This window comes from Rattus norvegicus, chromosome 3 (assembly GCF_021556685.1).
Source record: "Rattus norvegicus strain SHRSP/BbbUtx chromosome 3, alternate assembly SHRSP_T2T, whole genome shotgun sequence".
NCBI lineage: Eukaryota > Metazoa > Chordata > Mammalia > Rodentia > Muridae > Rattus > Rattus norvegicus.
In genome coordinates, this window is record NC_141536.1 from 15,323,010 (window position 1) to 15,340,934 (window position 17,925).

Genomic DNA, 17,925 nt, shown 5'->3' on the forward strand with positions numbered 1-17,925 from the left:
CTTAAAATACCATGTACCTGCCTATTAGTGTCTTACACGAAGTAGACGTGGCTAAGAACTTTCATCAGAAAGTTAATCATTCTGTCCGCAGCTGTCAGTCCCAATGCATCCCACACTCCTGGAAGGAGCACTTCACGTATGTTAGGTCATTTAAAGCTCACATCAATACAGGCTGCTTTAAAGATGCATTAACCAAGATTTCTAGAAGGCTAAGCAGCTTTCCTAAGTTCACATGCTTCGTTGAAAACGGCCAGGTCCTTGTGCATGGATATCATCTGATGCCTCCAAGTACACAAAGCTAGTCCTTCTCATTGCTACCAGCCTGATGCCCAGGGCCTGGGCCATTTCTTGCACCTTCACTTTCCTTAGCTTGCTGTGTTTGCACACCAGTTATGGGAACCAACAGGACAGTTAGCAAGGAGAAGTGCCAAACTGTCAATGCTGCAGAAAGTGCACATTCATGTAGACACACACATCCACACGCAAAGGTAAGAAGATGATTAGGTGAATATGGTTAAAACTCATTCCCAAAGGGCTTACCCATGAGGCAGGGGCATTTAAACTTGATACAGTTGGCCATGAGAAGTAACAGATGTGGCAAGGTTTTCCCTCCTGGTTGTGTTCAGAAGCAGCCAACATGCTCTCGGACAGCTGCAGGCCTCTGGATCAATGGGTTTGGTATAAGGAGCCATGCACCCCTTCGATTAAGATGTATATAAGAGGTTCTGACACCCAGCCAGAATTGTGAGGTCATTTGGATTACTGAATTAAGGAAGTTGCTTTTAGAACAACAAAGATAATGGAGAATTACTTTATATGTTAACTTTAAAATTTAATTAAACATGGAGGAAATGTAGATGAATATTTATCTATTTAAGTTAAGGGATTCTTTTACATGAGCATAAACAAGAGGAAGAAATCAGTGGGTCTAAAGTTCAAGACAATAGTTAACACATACACACACAAACACACAAATACACACATAAACACACACACATATACATACTACACACACAAACACACATACACAAATACACACACAAACACACACACAAGCACACACACACAAAAATACACACAAACACACACACTACATACACACACACTACACACTACACACACCACACACAGACACACACACACAAACATACACAAACACACACACAAGCACACATACACCACACACACAAACACACATGCAAACACACACACACACACACACACACACACACACACACACACACACACTGGAAAACCACCACAGGGAAAGTGAAAAGGCAAATAATTAACTGGAAAAAAAATATCTGCTATATATTTACCCCCAAATTTCCCCTTATAATAAATAAAAAGAGCTTCAATTCTATAAGGAAAGGATAAATATTCCAAAGGAAAATGATGATTATGTATACACATACCCTAAAATAAGTAAAAAGTATGATTCATGAAAAACTTCATTATTAAATAGAGAAATTCGGGGTTGGGGATTTAGCTCAGTGGTAGAGCGCATGTCTAGCAAGTGCAAGGCCCTGGGTTCGGTCTCCAGCTCCAAAAAAAAAAGAAAAGAAAAAAAATAAATAGAGAAATTCAAATTAAAACAAGCTATTACTTTGGCAAATATAATAAGGCCGAGGGGAGCCCTCTGGAATCTCGATTCAGAAGACTTTAAGAGGCTCTTTTGTTCTGACCCATAATTCCCATCACTTTCGTGATCTTATCTTATGGACCAGTGAGGTCATCACACGGAAGTGACTACACATAGATTAACTGCAGCTCTAGGAAAAGTGAAGTAGTAAAAGATAGACTAAAAATAGTTATACATCCATATAGTAGATCACACAGCAACTGAAAAATTTTAAGGAATATGAAAGATTTCTTCCAGTGTTTATGATGTGCTGAGTGAAAAGTCAATTAAAATGATAAATATTCATGGAGAAAAGGTCAATTATACCTATAGTAGGATTATGTATCAATAAACTATCCACTGAGTGTGGTGGCCTCTTATCCCAACAATTGAGGGGCAGAGGCAGGCAGGTCTCTGAGTTTGAGGCCAGCCTGGTTTATATGGTGAATTTCAGGCTATATGAGACCTGTCTTAAAAACAATCAGGCAAACAAACAAACAAACAACAATAAAACACTACCACCATCAAAATAATTTAATTATCCTGTTTATAATTTTCTTTCATTTTCAAATTTCATTCGATAAATTATTTTTAGAAGACAAGAAAAAAAGCTAATCCTGATTACCTACAGGCCACAAGATAACGTCACAGTGTTGCAGAGAACAAAAACACCTGGAGGCTTGGAAGTCATTTAGTCCTTGAAGAATCTGGTCATGAAGACAAAGGGGAAGGAAACCTAATTTCTATGCCAGTGCTGACCACTATGGTAGGCATTTCTCGTCCTCAAGCTCTTATGGGAACTGCTGGAGGAGGTGTGTGAAGGACAGTCTGAGAAAGCCAATTCATGCTGATGCGAGTCTTGTGGAGGTGGTAGTGCTGGGACCAAGGTGGTCACTTACACTGAAGGGAGAGCACAATTCAGCACTCGGGTGTCTTAGTGAAGTCCACAGCCACAGGTGTCTGTGGCTCCCGCACTCTACAGGCTGCACCACACAACCATTCATCTCCAAAAGTCCTGTAGCCGCACTGTCCTAAGCACTCTGCCTCAAACCTGAGAGATTCTCTTCGCTCCAATCTCTTCCTGTTTTTCATGCTCAAGCCGTAGAGAGTGTTAGCTACCTGGGTCTCCTATCTAAGGGCAATGCTCCACACAGGTCACCACACACATATTTAGAACCTTTTTGGCAGATGCCCAGGTGCTGATAACACAAAGCAAAGCCTGAGTTCAAAGAAAGACTTTCAAAAGGAGTTGGTGAGCAGTTCTACAGCCTGAGGGAGGAGTGACGAGCCCTTCAGACTTTGTGATGGGCCAGGCCTGAGCCAGCCGTGGTCTGTGGTGGAACAGGGGCGAGGACAGCCTTGGTATCTGTTCTCATCACACAGCATCAGAACTGTTGGAGCAGTGTGTCAAGGACTGAGTCTGAGAAAGGCCAATTGAGGGCATCACACCTTCCTTTAAGGATCTTGGCTGGTTTGCTCTGGGCCTTAGCAAATGAACTCTCTTTTCTGCCTCAGTGGAGGTTAGAGTCCCATATCTTTTCCTTGTCCTTACCCATGCTATGGCAGTGAAAAACTCCTCAGGGGTACAAGCAGAGCAGTAGGCTAGGGGGAAGGAGGTTGGCTTCGGGATAACCTTTCTAAGGCCGTTATTACAGAATATTGGTGAAAATCTGGCCGCGATGGTGGTGCTGGAGTCATCCTGAAAGGAAGGATGGAAGCAGGACCCATTTCAAGTTACAAGGAAGGTGGGAGTAAGCTGGGCATAGGCTTTGGCATCAGCCGCAAAGGGAAGGGCGTGTCCGGCAGCAGCCAAGCTTCACCTAAGGCCAGGCTGGCTCCTCAGGAGGGCGCCAGTTAAGGAAGGTAAGTTCGGGAGGGGCTCGGACAACCTGGGAAAGAGAAAGGACCTAGGAACTATGCAGGGTGCCCCCCACCCCAACCACAGATGGGCGGGGCCATAGGCAGCAGGTGTCCAGGCACCCGGGGTGTGAGGAGGATTATAGAAAGCGAGAGGAGCCTAAAGGGTGTCCTTTTGGGGGCTTAGGGGTTCCGACCTTGTCCTTGAGAATTTAGAAGCAGGCAGGTAGCATTCTCCACAGCCCAAGACCTCCCTGAGCTGTGGCGTGCAGGGCCTGTCACAGGGCCGAGGCTTCGGACGTCCACAGCATCTGCTGGCCGGACACAGGTTCCCCAGCCCTCCCGCTGGGCACTCCCTCAGTGTGGCCCGGCCGCTCTACCCCGCTCTGTGCGGACTCCCTCCCACGCCGCGGCCTCGCCACGCTCTGTCCCCTCACATCACCAACCCCCCACGTGGCCTACTCCCCTCTCCCGCCCCTAGAGGCTGCACCCCTCGGGGCAACGGTACCTGGGACTCTCAAAGCTGCACCCCCTGCGCCGCAGCGCCGCCCTCTTCTGCCGCAGGAGCGCAGCGGCCGCCCCGCCGGGTTCCTGCTCCATCGCCCCGGGCGGGGGCCGACGGCTCGGGCACACTCGGGTGGGCTCGGGCCTCGGCGGTGTTCGGCTGGACGCTCAGCTAGCGCGCCGCAGCCCACGCCCCGCCCCGCACCCCTCACCGGACCCAAGCCCCGCCTCTGTCCCGCCCCAAACTCCAGCCAAGCCCGGGACCTCAGGCCCCGCCCCGAACTTCAGCCTAACCACTCCCTCATACTCTCCACGGGGCCTAGGCCCCGCCCCTACCCTAGCAGGTTCCCTTAACATTCCTTAGGATTTACGCCCCGCCCATACTCTAGCCGCCTAACCACGCCTCAGGATTTAGGTCCCGCCCCACCCTAGCAGCCTAACCACGCCTCAGGATTTAGGTCCCGCCCCACCCTAGCAGCCTAACCACGCCTCAGGCTTTAGTCCCCGCCCCTACTCCAGCAGGTCGCAACCACCACTACCACGCCTCTGGCTTTAGGCCTCTCCTCTGCCCCGCCCCCATTCTAGCAAGTACGCCTCTACCGAAACTCCCCGGCTTTAAGCCCTGCCCCTAACCTATCCAAGTCCGCCTAATTTCTGGAGCTAGTCTTAGGCACCGCCCTGATCTCCTACCGAATCCTCTCCCTTAGGCCCGTTTGAGGCCTTGGCCCGCCCCCTGCCTCGCCCCTAATTCTAGCAGATCCTCCCTCATCACTCAGTTGGATTTAGGCCCCGCCCCCTCTCCAGCCTATCTGAATCAGGTTCAGGTCCCGCCCCTGTCGGTCCTTGCCCCGCCCCAATCAGGCAAGTCCCCTCTCAGCTCGCTCAGGCTCCACCCATGTCCCGCCCTAAGTACCAATCCTTACCTATTAATGAACTCAGGCCCCACCCCAAATCTTTATCCAGTCAGTCTCTTTGCCCTTCAGCTTTGCCAAGGCCCCGCCTCATCTCCTTAGCCAAACCCACCTCACGCCCTAGTCTGGGCACAGGCCACGCCCCGAGTTTCTGATCTCTGTTTCCCTGGCTCACCTCCGACCAGTGCAGGCCCCACCCTGCCTCTACCCGGAGCTCCAGCCACGCCCCTCCCGAGCCAGCCTCACCAGCCCTCCCTCTGCGTTTCTATGTAGCGTATGCAGGCTCCGCAACTTCGTTGGGTCCACGGTCCATCACTTCCGCTCTTCACCATCCCCACAGATCTAGGCCATGCCCACCTACCCCTCCACCACAGAGCGCTGTATCGGTCCTCCACACCGCAGCTCCGCTTGCTGGCTTCGCTGCTGACCCTCCTCACCTCAGCACCTCCTGGTCCTTTCTATCGTAGTACCGCCTTCTTTTGGGGGCCGCCTTTCTCCATGTCCCGCCCACAGGCATGGCCCCCCGACCCTGGAGCTCCGCCTCTTCTCCCTTGAAGCTGAGGTCTGTACTTGGAGCTATTCTGCGTCTCTCATCCCTTGGCTGTTCTGCCCTAAGATCCCTCAGGCTTCCCTGCCTACACTATAAGCCCCGCCCATCTAACCCCGCCCACGTCGCCTCTTCTTCACTTCAGGGGTGCCTGGATGATGCGGGTCTTCCTGGATGAACTGGGGTCCACCACGAGGTACTCAAGTTTGTAGCTGGAAGGGTGAGGAGCTCAAGAACTAAATCAGGACTTATAGATCTTCCTCTGGCTTGCTCACCTACTTTTCTTACCCAGCCAAGTCCCACCTGCCTCGGGGTACCACCACCTACAGTGGGCTGGACCCTTCACAGTGCCACCTCCACCACCACTACCAAAAATCCTCAGTCTACAGGCTAATCTGATGGAGGAAACTGCTCAATTGAGAGTTCGTTTTCCCAAGTGTAGGTGTGTGTTAATTTGTGCAGCAGGGCTTTCACTGTGATCATGCGGTTCTGGTCTCCCTTGATGCTGCACACTCGGGTGAGACAGGAGCAAGAATGGGTGTGTATGCCTGGGAGCTGCCACTGAGATCTCCAATCTAGTTCTCTAGTTCATGCTTTCCTGCTCATTCACGCTCCCGCTCCACGTCTCCCTCTCTTCCTCTGTCCAGCGTTATTCATACCCTTCCTTCCCTTCGCCTCTAATCAAACTGGAGTGGGTTTGCTTTTTGCATCATGACTTCCTCCCGACATCTCTTTTCAGATATCACATTGACTGGAATTCTCCCTCAGTAATCTCTGCTTTTCTCAATGTTCATCCTTTCCTCTCTGTCTCCCTCTCCCCAAACCCCGCTCCTACTACCAGCTTCCTCAGTGTTCTGCAACTTCTAATCTGAAAACTCCCAAGGCCCCCTGTTTCTTAGGCATTCCCAGACCTTCCTCCAAGAGACCCACAATAATGTCCCTGTCCTCTCCCTCCTATATATTTACATGCCAGTTACTCTCAGATCAGTCCTGAACAGTCTATGCCTTCATGTCTGCATGTAGCACAGCAGCTGCCTGCCAAATTGACTGCATGTGACACTAATAAATGGAACGATATTTATTGGAAAACACATTTAATTTCAAAGTAAACAAAGATGTCTGTACATGAAAGTATTTAATTAGTGAAACAATTATCAGTGTAACAAGCTGAAAAATACAGCAACTTGATACAAGACTGAGGTAACAAAATACTTCACCAAAAATCTAAAGAATCCCAAGGAGGGATGATGTTCCATGGTTATTGCAGATGAGACAATTTACAAATGTTAGAGAAAAATCCTCACATAACTGCATGCAGGGTCTGCTGGGAAAAAAAAGCTTGGGAGGTGTAGCAGATTTAACAAGAAACAGAGTAAGATGTAGAGTAAGATGTGAAAACTTATTTCCAGTTTACTTGGAAGAACACATAAGAAATTGAAAACTACTCTCTACACAACATTTTGAATGCTAAGTGGGAAAACATGCATTTTGGCACAAAATTTATTAAAGAGTATACCTCACTAATAAATACTATTACTTCATTACTGAATGGTCACAGTCCTTCCAAAATGGCTTGCTGCTGTGAGTGGCAATTTGGGGCTGTCCACGGGACACACACTTGTGCAGCAGCAGGTTACAAGGTGGACCAAAGTCCAAGTCCTCGGCTCCCAAGGACTTGCAGCTCCCACTCATACTGTATTTGAATGGAACACTGAAGTTAGAGTAAACAGGGAGGGGAGGGAGTTGTGTATTCTGCAAGCACTCAGACCCTACTCTCTCATTCTACCTTTGGCGTCCTCCTTGTAACCATTCTTGAACAAAGACCTGTATCTGGCTGTTCAGAGCCAGACAGCTTCCAGTGTTGGGACTCCAGCTAGTACTCATGGCAACTTACTCTCCCAACATCCCCATTCAGTCTGAAGTCTTCCTGGAGGAACCAATGCACAAGATTTGTATTCAGGGGTAGAGGAGAGGCAGGGTCTTGCCAAAGTTGGCGTGCGAGGTGGTGATTATTTGATCACTGACTGGTAAGTTCTACAAAGGTCAACATTGGATTTGTCTTGTTTCTAGCCATTTCAGTCTGGGTAGAGCCTGGTGAATAAGAAGTATTCACTAGAGATATGGATGAATGTTTGTGCAATAAATACACTTTCAAAAGAGCTTTGTGCAGGGTGGGGTTTTTGTTTTTGTTTTATAACATGAAATCACCCAACATATCAATATGACATAGGGTCACACAGAAGAGAAGCTGTGCTTTTGGCAATATTCAATAGAGGTTGCAAAGCTCTGGACCCCACATGCAGATGAAAGCAGTCTTGGCTTATAAATGGCTTCCCAGTTTTACAGATCATTTTCCACCTGAAAGTTGATAGTAACAAACAAACAAGGAAACAAACAAAATACCAGCACACCTTTCTTAGGCTTGAGAGGCAAGAGTTAAGTGACGGAAGAGACTCTGGCCTTCTTGGTAAGAAGGAGAAATATAGAGAGCCTGCTAGCAAGACACGGCTGTGTCCACCTGCTCAGCATCTTGGTCCAACAAATGCCCCGGGGCGTCTGGTCAGGGGAGGGGAAGGGCCAAACTCTCCTGCTGGCTTATGTAGGAGAGTGGTTCAGGTGCTTCCTACCAAGTCAAGTCTCCTCAAGGTATCTTGCTTGCCAGCATACACTTGGCTAACTTTGAGTTACAAAACTTGTACATTAAAGAGGGACAGAGGTTACTCCTATTGTAAGTGAGTGGGCTTTTCTTGGGACTTCATAATACTACCAGCTGCCCATCCCAGTTTCTAAATGGCATTCTACAGCTCTCAGGTTGGGGTGCCATGGTCTGTCTGCAAGGCAGTAACTGGCAGGACCACCAACAGTTTCACAGTATGTGTGCTATGGACAATGGAGCAAAAGTGCAGAACATTTTCCTTCCAGGCTAAGAATCCACCTAGGACCTCTGCCCCTGTCATGTGACCTGGCCACCTCCCCTGCGACAAGCCAGCACTGGGGATATTAGCACTGAGCTTGTATGCTTGGCCTAAGTCCCTGCTTGGAGAGTCAAATATCTTTTAACTCCATCTACAGGGCTCTCCTGCCATGTTCGAGGCTCACAAGAGTCCCATGAGGCTTTTCACTAATAAAGTCCAAGCAGTTGTCTTCAAGAGTCCATGATAAGGATGCTTGTGGGAGGGGAGGGAATTTGGTTTCAATTAGGGAGATTAAACACTTGGAAAATAATTGTGATTGTGCTCTTTCAGATTAGGCCTGGAAGAAAACACTTGTGTCTGGTAAGACAAACCTGTAAAGGGCAGAAAGTTCTCTGAGTGGGACTGAAGTTCTGGGGCTTTTGATGTCTGACACTGATCATGTATGAACTCCAGAGCAGAGGCGCCTCAAGGAAACTAGAAGCTGACATGCTGGCTTTCTAGGAGTTAGCAGGCAGGATCAGGGTTGGTAGAGGTTAAAGAGTGACCATATATGGTTCTGCTTGGAGATGCCTGGAGTGTCTGACACTGTCCTTCATCTTCTGGATTCTAGCTGGAACGATGTTGGAAGAATCCGCTGCACACACCTGGACCCCTGGTGTGGGTGGATGTGCAAGGCAGCTGTGGTCAAGGTTTGATGCCATCAACTTTACCACGTGGAGTTCCTCTCAGCATGAAAATATCCAGGCTCTGACCACAGGAAGGCTAGCTTCAGAGTACGGCAAGGCTTGACCAAAACGTACCTCCATGGTGACAACTACCTGCCCCCACCAAGTCATCCACATGTTTAGAGCCATGTCACCATTTGTTTGTAATGCAGTGCTTTCTGGTGGCAAGTTCATGGTCATGGTGCTGTCTGCAGCTTCTCCACTGTTCTTGGGACAGACTCATGATTGGTTAATATGATACCTACAGGGACCCAGAAATTCAGCCTTTTCCAGAAAACTGAGGGTTTTTCTTGTCAGAGTTAGGGTACCCAGATTGAAAGAGGAAGAGGAAGAAGAAGAGGAAGAGGGACAGAGAGCATTAGTGATGACAAGGGGCAATACACTTGGATTAAAATGTGCAAAGTGAAAATCACCTTACTTATGACAACAGGTGACAGATAAAGGTTCATGAATGCAGAGGCTGGACATCTCACTCCCTAGGGTTTGGCTTTCTTGTCACCTGGTCATCAACAACTGGGCCCTTGGACTTGGAAAACTTGCTGGTGACTACATTTAGAACAAGACTGAGGGGGCTTAAGGCCTCCGTGTCACTCAGCTCCCTGTGTGATCAGGAATCAGTGTGGCCGGCCCTGGCAGTGGTGGCAAGGGTGAGAAGACAGGAGCACAATTCTGTCCTGTGGGAGAATGCGGGGTGGCATAGCTTCTGACCACCGATCACTATGGGGGCCTCCAAGCTGCTGGGAGAAAAGGCCCCAGATTCCCACACCAGCATGGCAGGAGTGGGAAAGAGAAGGAAGGCCATAGGCCCACCAGGAAAGCTCATGGCAGGGAGCAAGCAGGCCAGTGTCCAATACACGGTCCTGAAATGATTCTGCCTCAGGCGGGCTGACAACAAGACCCAGGAGGGCCTGGGGCCCAGGGAACAGGCCGTCCAGATGAATAGCACCCATAGGAACAGAAAACGAGACACGATTTAAGGCATCGTTTGTTTACAGTAAAAGAACTCAAGGGACCCTTAACACGGAGCTTCTGGACTCCCTTCAGACTTTTCTTAGAGGACAAGGCTGTAACTAGAGCTTCAAGCAGGGCCTCAAAGCCAGTAAGTATGTGATGTTACAAGTCTTGTGCCAAAATGTATGTTTTTCAGAGAGCTCTCTCTCTCTCTCTCTCTCTCTCTCTCTCTCTCTCTCTCTCTCTCTCTCTCTCTCTCTCTCTCTCACACACACACACACACACACACACACACACACACATACACACACACACACACACACGCACGCACGCAGAGGATGCTTTTGGGGGTATACAAAATCTGAGGCGGCCCTGTGGGTGAGTGGCCTGTGCACTTGGGGTGTAACAAGCCTGTCCAGCAGCCCATCTCTGCTCTCCAGCCCTCTTGAAGATTACCACCATCTACTCTGTGTGCAGCACAAAGCACGGAGAACCCAACATGGGTCAAATGCTCCCCTGATGCAGAAGCAGCTGGTGAACAGATGATGGTCCAGAGAGGTGTACAGTTTGGGGTCTGACAACCACCTGGTGGGGTGCTGCTGCAGGATGATTCATGAGAGTTGCTGTGGGTTGATAGGTGGATCTCACACTGGGGAGCCATCCAGGACTGTGAGGCCACAGCCATATTCCTCGAGTCCAGCTATGAGACTCCAGTGCCTTGGCCCACAGCTTACGCCCAGAGCTGCCCTCCTCCGCCAGACCTAGTCTAGGCTCTCAGAAGCCTTTGCTGTCACGCCAAGTCCTGCAGATACTCATTCAAATGACATAAGGTTTGCGGGTACCTAGAAGAGAAAGCTCGCCCTTTTGTCAAAGTTTCAATCCACAGAAAGGGTCAAGGGTAGGGTAGTTCCTACAGTTAGGGCCTTACAAGTATGGGGAGGGAAGGACATGGCAATGAGAACTGCCACTGGGGAGTGACTGCCTGTGCCAGGCAATACTCTGACTGTTTCATATGCACTGTTTCTGGAGTCCTCACATGAACTCTATTGGGCAGATGCTAGAAGGGTCACCATAATGAAGATGAAGAGACTGAGGCCAAACATAGAGTTAGTGCTGGGACCTGAACCCACATTCTTCAGCACCATCCTCTCAGTCAAAGACAACTAACTGTGTGGTGTGGTGGTGACTGTCTCTGAGGGGAAACTAGGCCAGAGTGTGGGGAATGTCTTAAGGGAGGGTGGAGAGTGGCTAGGAAGGTGCAAGTATGGGAAGATCATCTTCTCCAAAACCTCCCCACAGGCTGCCAGTTCCCTGCCAGAGCACTGCCTGGCCCTCAGCTGCCTCTAGACCCCAGCTCTGAACTTCCCCCTTTGGCATTACTTTTGTGTTCTAGTTGGTATGATTAGACACTATTTCACAAAAACAAAAACAAAAACCCATCTTGGTGTCAGTTTCACCAAAACGAGAAATCAGAGAAAGATGCAGTTCCAAGAACGTTCATGGCCTCATAGGAGCAAGGAACAGGGAGGGACTCAGTTCTGAGATGACAGGCAGAGCTGATGGAGAAGAGAGGTGTGGCAGTGACCCTGTAGCCACACGTGGTGCAGAGGAGCAGGGAGCAGGGGGAGCACACAGGCATGGCTGTTTTAAGTGAGGTTTTTACACTGTGAATGAGGGCTGGGCATAGCTCAGTGGCAGCACTTGCCTAGCAGCTGAGGCCTGGGTCTCCTCCCTAGGACCACAGTAAAATAAGACAGGGAAGTAACACACACCAGGAGAGGAGGGGAGTTAGGGAGGGAGAGACTGACTTAGGGGAGGGGAGGTCTCAGGACCTGTCAGGGTTTCTAGGTTCTGTCTGAGGTGAGTATATAGTGTTTCTCTACTGCTGTTTTTGTTTGTTGTCTTCTTTGGTTGTTTATGTAGCCCAGGCTGGCCCCATGATCTTCCTGCCTCAGCCTCCTGAGTGTTACCACATCTAGCTCTACTGTTGTTTGTTTCTTACACACACATTATAAATAAGCTTAAGTAGATTCAGTGTCAGAACAAACAAGTTTAAGACGTGCAGATAGAACCAGTCTTCATCACAGATTCCATGAGGAAGGCCACACCGCTGTGATGCCCTTTTCCATGCCTTTCCTGAGCTGTCTCTCGGGTGCACGGTGACTGATTTAAGTAAGCCTCTACCATGGAGTATTGAGGTTGTCCCCAGGTTTTATACATCACAGTATAAAAGCAAATTGGTGAAAAGCAAATTGGAAATAAAAAAGAAACAAGGTGGGGTTGGGGATTTAGCTCAGTGGTAGAGGGCTTGCCTAGGAAGCGCAAGGCCCTGGGTTCGGTCCCCAGCTCCGAAAAAAAAAAAAAAGAACCAAGGTATAAAAAGACAATCCTTCTTTCCCTACGTCTGAACACTGGAGACAAACACATGACAGGACCTGGCCATGGCATACCGTACTGGCCAGTGCATGAAATCCCACTGAGGAGTCTCCTGGACAACATGCCAGTCTGCTGCATGTGTTTGCTGCACTTTCTGGCTGCTGTTATTCCTGAACATGAAGTCACTCAGGCCTCCCCTTGCTGCTCCTGGCTGAGATTGTCTTGTCCCCCCACCAGGTGCCTATCTCAAGGCTGCCAGGCAGACCTAGAACCACATGGCGTCTTGCATACAGGTCCTGGGGCCACCTATGTATGGCTGGTGAGCTTCTCTTTGCTGATAGCTCAGGGAAGGGAAGGAAGCCCAAAGCTGATGAGACTGGAATGGAAGATCCAGGTTTTCCTCTTAATGCATCTTGCCGCAGCAGCGACCTCGTTCAAGCTTCAGCCTCTTGCTCTCCTTGTTGCCCTGAGATGGCAGTGGGCGCAAATGGGAGATGGGCAGTGACACTGATGTAATGGGTAGCTATAAGCAAGCTTGGCCAGGAGTGTACCTCTATGGCAGACTAATTACCCAGCATGCTTGAGGCCCAGGGGTCAACCTCCAGCACCACTGAAAAAGCCTTTGTCTGTCTATCTGATCATCTATGCCACAGGTAAGTAAGCACTCTAAAATTATACAATTATAGTTTCTTGTGTACCACCGTAGAAATCTTACATGAATGTGCTCACATACATACAGTAAATCTTCACGTGTATTTAAAAGAAATGAGATCATCCTTGCCTACTCCAAAGCCTTCTGACCTCCATAGGCCTGCCACCATCTTGCTGATAGCTGTCTGGTGTTGCTCAGGGAGCTCAGGCAGGCTGGAGGTTTCTGGTGTCCTATCATGGACGGCACCACAGTGAATGTGCTTTGACATTTGGTCGTGAGGACAGGGTGGGCACACGGCAGGCGCACAGGTCAGTGTACTCTGGGCTTCCTTGTGGCATCAGTGCTGCCCGTGTGGCATGCAGGAAGGACACTCCGACTCAACCCCACCTGTGTTAAGGATGGAGGCTGCCATTTCTGTGACAGGTGTGCCCGTCAGGGGCTGTACTCCTGGCTCTCTGTCTGGGACAATGACAGGGACTCTCAGTCAGGAGCTACAAGGTGTTGAGAATCAGGTGAACTGAGTTGGGTCCCAGCTCCACCATTCACTCACTGTGGCACCTTGCACAGGTGTCCTTCACTTCCGAGCCTCAGGCCCCTCTGTGTACAATGGAAACACTAAGAAAACCCACAACATAGGGACATAGAAACACTCTGCCAACGGCTGCATGTAAAGCCATGGGTGACAAGGAAGGGGGTGGGAACAGCAGAGGAAGAGGCTAGACCAGACCTAGGTCCAGTAGCCTTGCCTGGCACATGGTTGTCCCTAAATATTTTATATATTACTAAGACACTCCCCAGGTAGCGGGCAGAGAAACAGACCTATTAGTCAGTTTGCAGTTTCCCTATGAAATCAGCTCTGGGGGACAAACTAAATAGATGCTAGAGCTGGAACACTGGATGACATCACACTTGCCACCTCCCTGTTCCCCAATGGGTATGTCTGTTGCATTTTTTTAGTGGTCTAGGCCAGGCTTCATTCGTGCAAGGGTTGCCTTGACTCATGGGAAAATCTTAGAACAGGTGCCTTGGGAGCATCCCTAGTGGGCTCTGAGGGAAAAAGGGAGACCTGTTGTCTAAAGGTTTCTGCTGACATGCAAGATCTGAGGAAGTTACCTGAGGCCTGTTGCTTTTACACGCATCATCCAAATGCTTGTGCCACAGTATCGCATGAAAACGGGAGCCCGTCTGGAACTTGTAAACATTGCCTGATATGGAAAGGAACCCCTGGTTAGGAAGGACACGCAGGAGGGCTGGCCTGAGTGTGCTGTGGGGGCATGAGTCTGTATGAGTAAGAAAAGCTGCCATAGGCCAGGGTGAGCCCACATGGCAGGCCAGGTATGTTTGGGCTTAAGACCCTTAACAACCAGGTTCCCAGCAGTTCTCAAACCAGTGTTTTCAAACATATGAAATAAAGTACAAAGAAAGTCACTGACACTGAGATTCCATACTGAACTGCCTACACAGCATGCTGTGCAGGGAGTCTGTCTGTCTGTCTAGATCCTAGAGCTGGCAGCAGATATAACACCATGCTGGGATGTCAAGAGGAGCACCAAAGAGGTCCTGAGATGTCTGCAATCAGGCTTGCTGTGGAAATGCCTAGAATTTCTCCTGGAGACAAAACCCACAGAATTTCTGAAATTCTTGCTGATGCTTACATTCATAATGGAAGGAAGATAACCCTACTTGACACTGAAAACCAAGATACAATTTTTCCTATCTAATTTATAGACTCCTTTAATTCTATCAGTGGCATTGGCCCCTGACCTCATGTCCCATTGCTTCTGCTTGGGGACAATGCTTTCCTCTAGGCCAGTAGTCCTCTGCCTGTGGGTTGTGAACCCTTTGGGGGTTGCATATCAGATATTTACATTGTGATTCATAACAGTAGCAAAATTAGTTATGAAGTAGCAACAAAATAATTTTATGGCTGGGGGTCACTACCACATGCAAACTCGATTAAGGGTCACAGCATTAGGAAGGTTGAGAACCACTGCTCTAGGCTCAAAAAGAAGTGGCCTGTGGTCCCCATGGCCACAAGGGCTCATGGAGCTTGCACGGGCATAGCTTTCTTCCTAATGAAAACCTCACTGGCCCTGGCAGTAGGTGACGCACACTCAGTCACCCCAATATAGAGCAGAGGGCCTGACACTCGACTGCCTCTCTACCCAAAGAGCTCCTTGAGGTGGTTGGGCACCCTTACTTCTCAGCTGCAACTATAAGAACATAAACTTAGAGGCCCCTGGACTGGACCCCTATCATCCCTCCCAGGGAACTTGTTAGACATGATATGTCTTGGTCTCTAGGCAGGTCTGCATACCCCAAAGACAAGCTTTATGTGGCCCGATTCCCCGGATGACTTGTCTGTGCGTGGTTCTGAACTCGTACATGTCTATTACTGTAGAAGCATGGGTAAGCGTCTAACTATGTGGCTGCTGTTAGATCTCTGTTTTGTACGTTGGGACACCAAGGAAGCTGGATGTGGACGGCTGGACATGTCAGTGAAGACAAGGTTCCTGGGCAGGATGGTACCAGGCCCTTTAGCAGGGACCAAGAGGGAAGTGGGGAAGATCAGCTTGGAGCTTTTGGAAGTCACGTGGGTTCTGAGTTGCCGTTGGACCTGGACACTGTGCAGTCTTATAGTAAAGCTACGTTGAGAGTCCCTGAAAACCAGGTCCCAAGACCCTCCTGGTCCCAAGGTTTTGCCTCATCTAACATTGGTTGCTATTTACTCTATGACCCTTGGGCTACAGACTGAGAGAGGACAGAGCCATTAAAGTCAAAGGCAAGGTCACGCTCACTGCTCAATGGAAGCACCAACCAAGGTGTAAGCAGCAAGAGGGACTAGACAGGGCGCCACACAAACCTAGGGTAAAGGGAAAATAGTGATCTCAGAGCTTCAGGGTACACATGTGCTTAGAGAGAGAACAGAGGCTCCAGCCCGGTCTGCCACCCACCTTTGTCAGGGTTATTCAGCTGGAAGATGTCTGGGTGCTCGGGGTCATCAGGCAGCTGCACCATCCAGCCTACGATGGAGACCTTCTTGCCAGGTGTAGATTTATACTAGGAAAGAGCAACAGTCAGCTGGGAGGCCTGGGCCCACACCCTGAGCCAGGGAGACTGACACAGGCCAGACAAGGGCTGCACCCTAGCCCTTGTAGCCATGGGGGTCACTCCCACTAGAGGAAGTCCAGCATGGGCCATCTTTTCAGGGGACTTACATGTTTTCTGTCTGTGCCCCGCAAGGACTTGGCTCCATAGTAAAGGAGGGTGGATCCTGAGAGTACAACCCAGTACCTGGTCCACGAGGGCAGCTGCAGAAAAAGGACAGGCAGAGTAATGATACTGGGGAAGGCAGTGGCCTCCGACTGCCAGATCATGGACATGGCCATCCCAACTCATGCCAGCCCAGGCTTCCTCTTCTCTGCCCTCTGTCATCCCTTGGCAGTGCCAGCTCTACCCAGGTCCGGGAGATCTTCTCTCCCTCTTACTCCTTCCTTTCTTCCCCTTGTGGAAGGTGCCTCAGGGCATAAATCTTGTGCACCAGGAAAATAGACACGCCAAACTGCCGCCTAGGAATGGAAGGCTCTGGTTGTGGGCTGCTCTGACAGACTGAGGGCTGGATTTCCAGGCCTTCAGTAGTGCTTGCATGTCTGCAATGCCAATGTAAGTCCCCACTCTGGAAGGAAGACACCACACGTCCCAGGTGCAGGTTAGTCAGCATTCTGATACAGTCATAGTGGGAACAGCTATGCCACAACCAAGGAAAAGGTGTCTTTCAGCCTTTCTGACACAGTAGATGCATAGCAACAGACACATGCTGAACTGAAAGAGGCTCAAAGAACACTTATCTTTACTGTTTGTGAAGAATGCAGACATTTTCCATTCTGCTTAAAAATGCTAGTCCCTGGCTGTTGAGATGGCTTATGGGCAAAGGTACTTGTCCCCTACCTCAACAACCTAAGAGTTATTTGTCCCTAGGATTCAAGTGTAGAACTGACTCTTGCAGTTTGTCCTGTGACCCACTATGTACATGTGGTGTGGTGTGGAGAGGGAGTAAGTCCTCCCCACGGGTCTGACATGGGGCCCAATGCTGTAGGAAGCTTTTTAATACTCCAGCCTTATGAGACTGGGGTGGAAGCTCTTCACCTTATTCATCATCCAATGATCTAACTGGCAACTAGAGACACGGACTCTAAGAACACCTGCAGAGGCAGGGGACAGGTCCTTGGCATCTTCACAGCAGCTGGTGTCTCTAGACACCTCTGTAGACAGGAGTTGGACCAGAGCAGGACAGGAGGCAGAACAGATTTGGTGAGGAGAGGCAGTATGAGAATGAGACTGCCAATCAAGGAGCTGAAGCTGTCATACGGGGTCATGGTGGCTGCGCCATCCAAGTCTGACACAAAGGCTGGTAGCAGGCACAACGATCCTCCTGATGCCTTGTCCCCATGCTTTCCCCACTGCTGCTCGAATGCTGCTAGGGAGGGAGGTAGTCTACATGGGAGCACCACACAGTGAACCATGCTGCCTCCTGGGGCTGAGTGTCCAGGCCTTGTCTATCCTCTAGACCCCCATCATGGCTCTAACTTGCCCATGTAAGGCTCTCTCCACAGATGACCCTCAGGAAGAAACATAGTTTCATCCTAAGTCACATATAGAGAAACTGACCACCCCACCCCCAACCTCCAATGGTTACAGCCAGGGGTAGGAACCTGGTTGGCAGGTATGGTGGTTTGAATAGGAATGGCCCCCATAGGGTCAGGTGTTTGAATGCTTGCCCATAGGGAGTGGCACTATTAGAAGGTGTGGCCTTGTTGGAGGAAGTGTCAGTGCAGACACGAGCTTTAAGGTGTGATATGCTCAAGC

The 17,925-nt window shown here is 49.6% G+C and overlaps 2 protein-coding genes across 68 annotated transcripts in view; both read right to left on the minus strand.

The window, feature by feature from the left end:
• The window catches only part of Garnl3 (GTPase activating Rap/RanGAP domain-like 3), a 144,242-nt gene extending 138,737 nt beyond the window's left edge, over nucleotides 1–5,505 (minus strand). For 15 of the 34 annotated variants that reach the window (XR_015683290.1, XR_015683288.1, XR_015683289.1 and 12 more), the window contains 1 exon segment: nucleotides 3,987–4,166. Coding sequence is in view for 5 of the 34 variants with exons in the window: in XM_087653787.1 (XP_087509913.1) it covers nucleotides 3,987–4,078 (92 nt within the window). In the remaining 29 variants the exon portion in view is untranslated. 34 annotated transcript variants of the gene reach the window in all.
• Nucleotides 5,506–6,517: 1,012 nt separating this feature from the next.
• The window catches only part of Ralgps1 (Ral GEF with PH domain and SH3 binding motif 1), a 236,831-nt gene continuing 225,423 nt past the window's right edge, over nucleotides 6,518–17,925 (minus strand). For 11 of the 34 annotated variants that reach the window (XM_087645656.1, XM_087645633.1, XM_087645654.1 and 8 more), the window contains 4 exons: nucleotides 16,278–16,370; nucleotides 16,014–16,119; nucleotides 14,173–14,264; nucleotides 6,518–10,873 (listed from right to left, as the gene is read on the minus strand). In XM_087645656.1, the coding sequence (XP_087501782.1) occupies nucleotides 16,083–16,119; nucleotides 16,278–16,370 (130 nt within the window). In that variant the 3' untranslated portion in view covers nucleotides 6,518–10,873; nucleotides 14,173–14,264; nucleotides 16,014–16,082. 34 annotated transcript variants of the gene reach the window in all.